The following is a 9,900-nucleotide window of genomic DNA, read 5'->3' as shown; positions in this document are numbered from 1 at the left end:
TTTTCAAAATCGGCACAGTTACGAGACATGCAAGTGTAACAGACATAGGCTAGTAAGAGTTGTGTGTGTAAACCTCACTCCCCTGATCTCAAGAGATGCTCTAGCGACTGACGCTAGAGGTTGCAGCCTTTAGCCTCCTTGTTAGAGCGTCCAACTCCCATGCGGATGGGCCGAGGTTCGTGTCCCGCATGGAGCGGGCAGGTGCGAATTGGAGGGGCTACATTGGTGCCGTGACCCGGATGGGAGTGAGGTTTAGGGGGGTGAGTGTAACAGATGTAGGCTAGTAAGAGTTGTGTGTGTAAACCTCACTCCCCTGATCTCAAGAGATGCTCTAGCGACTGATGCTAGGGGTTGCAGCCTTTAGCCTCCTTGTTAGAGCGTCCGACTCCCATGCGGACGGGCCCCGGGTTTGCGTCCCGCTTGGAGCAGGCAGGTGCAAACCAGGGGGGCTACACAAGGACCAATATAGTTTGCCGTTATTGACGTCAAACATAGTAAGCTGGAATATGTGCAAGTGTTTTTTAACGGTACAGTGGAGGGGACCATTTTTAGCCAACTTAAACAACTTAAAGGGGTAGTTCATAGCTGGCAAAATGGGCTTTCAAAAAACTTGGCTGCTAAAAAGGTGAAAAAATATAGGAAAACTTCAACACCAATAATGCACTGGGTGTGTTGCTGTCCAAGGCCACTCCCAGTCGCAGAACCTGATTTTACCAAGTGAATCATGTTCCTGGATCATCATCTTTGTTGATCCTGGAACAAAATTCCAATCAGATTTGAGGGACAAATTTACAGTTTGTCAAGTACAACCAGGGTTACGTACTTCTACGCCAGTGTTATTCACCTATTATTTCCTTTTGATTTTAGGGATAACTTATGGGTAGGGTTAGGTTTAAAGGTAGGGATATTTTAGGATAAAATTTTCGTACAGGAGTGTTGTTCCAGGGTCAACAAAATATGTTGACCCAGGAACGCGTCTAACTCAGCAAGATCAGGGCGTGCCTCCCAGACTGCTCTTTTTGAATAGGCTTGACCAGAGTCAAATACTGCCTGGCTTGAGTAGGAAATACTAGTTAGCAAACATTTAGACTTGTATTGTTCCCGGGTGCAAGAATTCAAAGAGTAAACGTTTATCGAGAGTGAGTTATTTTCTGTTTCCAGTGAAGGATCCAACACGTTGTAGTCGATCTAACTGTATGTGGGCAGGGATACAAAAATGCAGAAGTACAATCTCTAGTTTTGCATGAAATTCAGCCCTGGAGCTGTCAGTCAGACTTTTGCTGACAAATACATTTCTCAGTCCAGTTAACACAGATAAACAGTAAGCATTGTTCATTAATATATACTTTGGCATTGTGACAATACAAAGCGAGTTGAAAATCGGCTTACACTTTGGTTCAATGCATCGGATGTTTATTGAATGGAGGCAGATCTGAATGCGAGTTTGTGGTTGATTGTAAGAAAGGGGTGGGGTTTAAGTGACTAAATGATTGAAAAGATTCTGCATATGTCATCAGAGAAAAGTCTGTCGTTTCACCAGAAAATGGAATTATGAATTACTGAAAATTAATGAAATTGATGAATTGTTCACAAAAAGATCAAAAACATGCATTTTGAAAAATGTATGCCGACTTTAAAGGGATGGGAATCCTTGACATGGATTTTTTAAATTATTTTAATATGTTCCTTGAGGTTCACTTATAATGTTAATAATAGTTTTTTGCACACACACATACAAATACATATGTGGAAAAAATATTTTCAACCTTCATTCTGACCCTCTGTCTGAAATGGTCCATTTTTAGGGGCGGCTTATTTAAGGCTTGTCAGTAAACGGACACTGTTATGATTGGCTAACATCACTGCATATGAAAACAGTATCAACGACCACTCGCTAATGCACGTGAGTAAGTGTTTTGAATACATTGTCCATATAAAACCGTCATTTATAGACAAAGCATTATGAAATAGTTTACATACGAAATGGCATCTGTACACTGTATCCAGTGTAGACAGCATCAGTGAGTAATTATATTGGGTTCTGTTTCCTTTTGGTGCAAAGCTCACATCTATAAATGCTTTGTTTATAATTAGGACATTTTAAACTCTGAAACTTGCAGGATGTTTTAATGGTACAAAGGCCTATTATATGTCAAAATATCAAGGCAAATTTGATTTTTCATGTCATGACCCCTTTAAAGTTTGGTCTGTTCCTCACACTACACTAAAACAAATGGTAACAAACATTTTTAGTTCAATAAAACCTTTCTGGAGCTTGGTAACCCCAGGTGAACATTCTTTAAAACTTCTCTTTGAGACGACATGAGAGTGAGTAGATGAAAGAAAAAATTGGGTGAACGAACCCTTTAATACTTCAGAGTAAGCTAAATCACAGCTTTGAGGTAAGAACCCAATTCCCCTGTATGAACTATTTTCAGCATGATGCCTGGTTGGTATCTTTAGATCTGCATTATTTGTACGACAGAATCAATGTCCACAAGAGGGCGTTCACAGTGATTGTGTTTAAATCCTGAAATGGGTTCAAATACAAAGGAAACCTGAACTGAACCTCGACTATTTCTGTTGTCCTGCCATGAAGTGCGATAAACTCACAGAAATGTTGATGTGTCGTTTAACTCGGACTTTTATTTCATTTAAAATAATTCATACAAATGCATACAGTCACAAACATTTCTTTTTGGATTCTGTTTAACAAAAAATATTAATATCTCATAGTATATATAGTATGTATATTGCTAGCCTACCACTTTACCAGGAAGGAAACTATGTAGGCGATGGAGAGCTGCAACTATCCCGGCATCCTCGAAAAACACGGTACAATCAAGTCACACACAAACAGGCAAGCATTACGCCAGCTTTGCACAAGACAAATTTGTTTTGTTTTTTTCTTTTTGTTCAAAATCTGAACATTTTTCTGTTTTCTTTTTTAACCTTTAACACATAAGGTAATACATGCTCCAAAAATAAAAACATACTGAGTGTAGTTCTTTTAAAGTACTGTACTGAATTTTGACTACAAAAAGACAAATGGGTACAAAAACAATGCACTATGTGGTTTAATTTAAAAGGAAGGAAGGGGAAGGGGGGGAAATAAATTTTCCTGAGAGGGTGTGCAAATCCCGCCTCTTTCGGGGCTTTTAAAATAAAACGAGCAAAACTAATATGCTTTTTATCGTATCTTTTATCAGGTGGTGACATGCCTCCTTTAATGCGGTTTCAGTTTTTTTCTCGTCTACAAACCATTAATCATGTCCTAAAAACTGTACACAAACAGGTTACATTCATGTAATAGCTACTGTTGTTTTAACAATGAAACCCATTAGACAGACAAAATAACAGATAAAAGATCGCCCACTGCACTTGGACAGACTACAATCTAAAACAGCAGGATTTTGCATCAGGGAGAAGTTAACTTTGTTTGAAATCCACACGGTATTCTCTTTTTTGTTGTTGTTTTTTTCCCACTAGATACTTCAAAGAGCGCAGTCCACCAGCTTCAGTCAAAGAGTTGGCTACTTTGGAGTCGTGGTTGTTTTTAGTGGCTGGTTCTGAGCCCGGGAGCTTGTTTCCGCTCCTCTTCTTTGGGGTAAAGAAGGACCAGGAGAGTTCTATAGTGGTACAGAGAACCTTTGAAGAGGGGGGCTACAACTGTTCGTTGGGGTGCTGCTCTCTATCGGGTTCGGGTTTGCCGGTTTGGCCGGGTGATGGGGCGTGTGGAGGGTGGGCTACGGTAGGCAGGCTGTGGGTTATGGGCACGGTACTTGGCATGATGCCCTCCACTGGCGGAGGTAGACCCCCTGAAGCGAGGCTCACTACGCCTGGAGGGTACCTGCGGAAGTGGAGTATTAAACAGCAGTTGTTAGCAACACCATCAATAGAGCAACTGTCCCTGCAATGAAGCCCTCCATGTCTCCAAGAAACTACTATGTTAGTGCATAATGGTTGATTTAAAAAAATGGACTGTTACTTCCAACTCTACAATCTGATTGGATGAGCCAAGTGTAAAGGTACATGCATTTAGTGATACATCATATGCTACGCTCCCGTTAAAACGTTTAGGGTCAGTAAGATCTTTTTATAAAAAAGAAATTAATAGTTTTATTCAGCATGGATGCATTAAAGGTGCAGTAGGTGATCTGGGAAATGCTAACATTAGCCTGCTAGCATTGAAAACATACGATCCCACCCTACCTCCAAATCTCCGGTCAAAGCCACGCCTCCCCCAAAACACTGAACGCACACACACACACAGCTACACTAATAGCGCTTTTCCACTGCATGGGATGGCTCGGTACGGAACAGTACGGCTCGCTTAAATAGTACCACCTCGACTGAGGTTCCAAGCGTGCCGTACCGATACTAAATGTGACATGTAAACACTGCAGATCAGAACTGATTGGTCAGAGAGAATCGACACTAGCAACGTCACTGGATTTAAAACACGAGACACCAAACTGGCTAGATTTAAATAGTCAGTAATAGCCACCAAAGTATCATTTGTTCGCACGACTTTTTTTGCTTTAAACGACCGTCACACACAACTTGAAAAAAGAAATGGCTGTATCGTGGTCAGTAGAAGAGGTGCAGACTCGTTGGTAGGTGAGGAGCGGATCCGAGCCAAGTTGTTCCACACAGTGGAAAAGCGCCATAAAGCATCACAAGAGACGGCGTTAAACCTCATGTCTGAAATCACATAACATTACAATAATAATGAATGTAAACAACTTAGAGAGCTTATACCTGACTGCTGCAGATTCATTTCGGTATTGATACTGTTGATATGGAAACGCATAATTCCAAGTCTGAGGACATAAACAGCTCCGGTTAGAACGTCACGGGTTGCCATCTCTTAATTACGGTAGTTATGGCGTGAACGCAGCATAAGCTCGTTGTTTTGATTTGGTAGGAACTGTAAAAGATGGCTGCTGTTTGTTTGCGGTGCTCCGTGACTGACGTCTGTCTACATAAACTCTGTGTAGCATGAAACGTGCTGATGACGTGTGATGTCAGCGTGAACAGGGTGCGCGAGGGTATGTAAAAACATACGCTGACAGGCAGGTAGGACATTGTATTACTTCATTCGGACCAAATATAATGATTGGATTTACATTTTATTGTCCTACACCTTCCACAGATGATATATATTTATAAAAAAAAAATATAATGATTGCAATCAGGATATGAGGAGACTTTCAACCAGTATAACAAAAAATGTTTATGTAGAGAATCACCTATTGCACCTTTAAACTTATCAAAAGTCACAGTAAAGACAGTTATAATGTTACAAAAGATTTCTGTTAAAAAAAAAAATGCTTTGAATTTTCTATTCATCAAAGAATCCTAAAATAAATTCAGCTTTACCATCACAGTAATAAATTACATTTTAAAATATATTAAAATAGAAAACAGTCCTTTTAAATTGTAATAATATTTCGCAATAGTAATGTTTTTACTGTATTTTTGATCAAATAAAAACAGCTTTGGTGAGCATAAGAGACTTCTTTCAAAACCGTGAAATAATCTGCACATGCAGCAACTTGAACGCCAACCACAAACAACCTACGGTTAAGCTAAGGAACTACATTATTTAACATTACTACGGAGCCCCACAAAAGTCAGTTTATTTTTTATTTTTGCAAAGGTCCCTTTAGGGGCTCTGTACATTACTATATTACAGTAAGATTGGATTATTTACTTTAATAATGCTTTTTTTTATTGAAAATTTGTCATAGTTTTGCTTTTTTGTTGCTCTATAAAGGCATTAAGCAACTCCAGGCTATATGTGTTACGGTTATTTTATAATGGCATGGTAAAACTGAAACTGTGTTTTCCAAGGATAAAATAGTTTTTCTTAAAAGCCAGGTAAACGTAATGAAAATTTCAGTAGCGAATATACATTCTAGTTATACTCTAGTGATGTTTGATTCATGAGCAAATCATACGTTTGAATCGGCTCTTTTCAATAAATCAGTCATACAGATTCACATATTGGTATGATTTATTAGCAAATCAGTCTTAATCAAAATTATTTCAACAATCCTAATCCAGTAATCACAAATGACTGGAAAGGTCACAGAAATTCACCGCAAAAAAAAGTGTGGGAACCCTTTACGTACCCTGTCCATCAGTTTCAAAATGTAATAACTTTGCCAGTTGTTACATTTAACAATTTCTTTTCTTTCTTTTTTCTTTTCTTTTTTTTTTGTGTAAAATATGTGCATTTTATATAAGCAATTCTGTGTCTCAACTCATTTTCTGTCATTAAATTGTATTATCTATATATCATAATTAATACTGGCTATTGTTCTCTTTGTTCTCTAGAACATAACGGGAAATGAACCCACATCAGTCGACCACTAATTATGTTCCCCACACACTTGGCATAGACGTTTCAGAGGCGGTTACAAGTTATGACAGATTGTGAAGACTTTTCTAATAACATGCATTTATGTGCAATAAGACATGTATTAAGAAGTCCAAAACGGTCTATTTTGGCATTATGTTGATTTTAACCACAGTAAAAACAATCTTGCATTGCCAGTTGTGGATTATTGGTTTACTGTAAATCCTGGTAGAATAACCAAATAACAGTACCATCTATAAGCTATATTCAGTTAAGAGGAATGAATTTCTCAATAGTTTGTTGTACCTATAGGTCCCATTGAGTTCTGGATGAACAACAGAAGGGTCCATGCCAGCCCAGTGCGTGGTCTGTGTGAGGAACTCTTTGTTCACGCAGTTCTTCAGGCTGTCTGGAATGCGACCTGGAGGAGGAAAACAGCTCCATTACAGGGAAGCCCTGAGTCATTGATCACAGCACATCAAGCCTGCAGTGCTGCAATTAAAAAAGCTGTTTTCACTGGACTGATGAAAGAGATCAAACACCCAGAGCTCTCAAATAATTTGATAGCGTCATGTGTCAATGTACCGGTAATAGCTCGCCGGATCTCCCGCGCCGCCTCCTCCCGCATCTCAATAGAGGCCTGCTCGCTGTACCAGGCTGCGTGAGGGGTGCAGATCAGGTTGGGGGCGTCTTTAAGAGGACCTTGGCTGAAACTGACACACACATGCAGCTGAATGAGTTTGACGCACCCATTGAGTGAAAATGACTTCAGTCAGAAGGACATTTTACATGGTGACAAATGAATTTTCCAGCTCTTTGTGATTACTGGATAAGGGGAAAAGAATCATTTTATTTAGGTTGCACTCACAAAGAGCAAAATTTAGCCAATGAAATATTTCAGAGCTGAGAACTAAACTTAATTTTCATGCCTTTTTAGATTTTACATTACAATGACTTTTCTAGACCTGGAAACTGTAATTTTAAAATTCTGCTTGAAAACAGAGGCCTGAGGTTTGATTCAGGGTTATTACCATTAACTGAAACACTTTTGTTAATTGAAATAAACCTAAATATTTAAACACACCACCAGCTTTTTTGTTTAAGCAATGTTTTAATGACCATCCATATTTATTTTTCAGTCTCTTTATTACGATACAAACAGAAAAAAAAAATCTGAACAAAATTGTTTCTTTATGCAAAAATCGGTATTTAGTGTGACCTCATGGACTTTTTTTCTCAATGGACCCATTTTCTCAAAAATGAAACTCTGAGAAACTTCTCATCAGATTTTGAAAGTTTTCTTGGCCTTCCAGTCCTTTTCCATTCCATTTAGGTTTAATAGAGCCAGGTTCCTGCTATTGCTCAAGTGTAAGGGGAGGTCAATAAATACTTGCTACGTTAGCCTATTTTTAAAAAAAAAAAAAAAATTCTTTCTGTTTTTTAATACTTTAACATTGAAAAGACTGAATTGTTGTGAACACGGAACAAGACGCAACTGACAAATGCTTTGACTAGCGCTGTCAGTCATGGGAAAACCCCTTAACTGTTAAAAGGACAGAATAATACATCGGACATTTAAACAGATTTTTTTATTATGAACATAGGACTGACCTGAAGGAAAATGTTAAATCTGAATGCAGGTAATAAACTTGCTCACTCAATCTCTTTCTCACAATACTCTTCTACATAATACAGTAAGCTTCATGAACAATATCAATTGAGAACATACAGTTTACGTTGCTAAGAGTGGTTAATAAGGGTGTTGTGTAGTGATACACAGAACCGTTGGGTGAAGCGGTCATAGCCGTGTTTTATCGTGAATAAAACACAGCTATTGACCAATCAGAATCAAGGACAGGAACTAACCATTTTATAATAGTATATAAATAATACTAAAATAACACTAGATTTCACAATCGGTATGAAAGCAATTTGACCTCATTTACAAAAGTGTTCCAAATTCTAGTTGTCTAATATTGTAAAATTACTTTTGCTCCTATTTTGTAAGTCACTTTGGATAAAAGTGTTTCTTAAATGCGTAAATGTTAATGTAAAAGTAAACCACTATTAATGACGTATAAATTCCAGCATTTCTCATTGCTACTTGTCTCCTCAGAGACTGCCTTCGGGAAGCAGCTCGCATTCTTTACATTTCATGTAATGCCTTTGTAGCAAACAGATGCATGTATCTGTGTGATTTGGAGCTAAATATCATAATGCAAAAAAGACCTGCAGAGTCCAGGGGTGCAATAGGAATGGGGTTTGAAGCAAGCAATCGAACCAAAGGTCAAAACAACATAATACTTCAACATCAAATGTTTTTGTTCACCTGAAGGGCTCTGTTTCGTGGACGTCCAGGGCAGCTCCCCGTATTCTGCCCTCTTTCAGAGCCTGGGCCAGAGCTTTCTCATCCACCAGACCACCACGTGCAGTGTTCACTAGGAAGGCGCCTTGACGCATCTACGGTCAACACAGAACAGTTATCATACACAAATGTGGCAACAGTGCACGTATGCTCTCGTGTTTGTGAATAGCTGTGGGTGACACCTGTTTGATGGTGAAGTCGTTGATGAGATGATGGTTGTGCTCATTGAGACTGCAGTGTAAGGTGACACAGTCGCTGTGGAAGAGCAGGTCCTGTAGGGTGTTGACTCTCTGTAGCCCCAGGGCTCGCTCCATCCCGTCAGACAGGTACGGGTCGTAGAAGATCACGTTGAAACCGAATGCTTTGGCCCTCAGCGCCACCGCCTGTCCAACACGACCTGAGAACAAACATATCACTTCAGCCATGAATGAAGAGCCTTCAGTTTTTTTTATTACTTTATAATGCCTGACAAAACAGGCTCCATTAAAATGGTGTGTAGTTGTGTTGCTTTCCTACAGTCCACAGTATGAAAAAAAAAAAATAGTTTAAAAGGTACCAGGCTGATATTATGAGCTAAAGTAAAGTAGTTGAATGTTAATTTCCTTTCATCTTAATTTCCAGCAAAAGAGTGTTTAATTGATTCAAGTGTGTTTAGTTGATTTCATTAATGTAGTTATATTATAGCTGTATTATTTCCACCTTCTTTGAAAAAAGATAAAATAAAATAAATAAAATACATAAATAACTACACAGCAATACTGTGAAGTAATGTACAGTAAAATATTGTAAAATATTATATATGTGAAATATTATTACAATTTAAAATAACTGTTTTCTATTGGAATTGAATTTTATTCCTGTGATGCAAAGCTGAATTTTTCAGCATCATTACTCCAGTCTTCAGTGTTACATGATCCTTCAGAAATCATTCTAATATACTGATTTGCTGCTAAGAAACATTTATTATTATTATCAGTGTTGACAATTTTAATATTTTACTGCTTATTATTTTTTTTAACCTTCATAATTTTTTTTCAGGATTCTTTGATAAATACAAAGTTCAAAAGAACAGCATTTATTTGAAATAGAATCTTTTGTAACATTATAAATACTGTAATCTTTGATCAATTTAATGGGTCCTGAACATATTATTTAGGGAAAAAAAAGTAAT

General features: G+C 38.1%; 1 protein-coding gene across 3 annotated transcripts in view; it reads right to left on the bottom strand.

The window, feature by feature from the left end:
- Positions 1-2,626: 2,626 nt before the first annotated feature.
- The window catches only part of LOC127494069 (C-terminal binding protein 1), a 29,667-nt gene continuing 22,393 nt past the window's right edge, over positions 2,627-9,900 (bottom strand). For 2 of the 3 annotated variants that reach the window (XM_051859658.1, XM_051859657.1), the window contains exons 5-9: positions 8,912-9,126; positions 8,694-8,824; positions 6,950-7,077; positions 6,671-6,785; positions 2,627-3,850 (exon numbers count right to left, since the gene is read on the bottom strand). In XM_051859658.1, the coding sequence (XP_051715618.1) occupies positions 3,664-3,850; positions 6,671-6,785; positions 6,950-7,077; positions 8,694-8,824; positions 8,912-9,126 (776 nt within the window). In that variant the 3' untranslated portion in view covers positions 2,627-3,663. Of the gene's footprint in view, positions 3,851-4,761; positions 4,824-6,670; positions 6,786-6,949; positions 7,078-8,693; positions 8,825-8,911; positions 9,127-9,900 lie in introns of all 3 variants that reach the window. The other variant, XM_051859659.1, reaches the window with a different exon arrangement.

Source organism: Ctenopharyngodon idella, chromosome 14 (genome assembly GCF_019924925.1).
Source record: "Ctenopharyngodon idella isolate HZGC_01 chromosome 14, HZGC01, whole genome shotgun sequence".
NCBI classification, from domain to species: domain Eukaryota; kingdom Metazoa; phylum Chordata; class Actinopteri; order Cypriniformes; family Xenocyprididae; genus Ctenopharyngodon; species Ctenopharyngodon idella.
The sequence above is the reverse complement of the archived record's forward strand: the minus strand, read 5'-3'. Positions and strand labels throughout refer to the sequence as shown.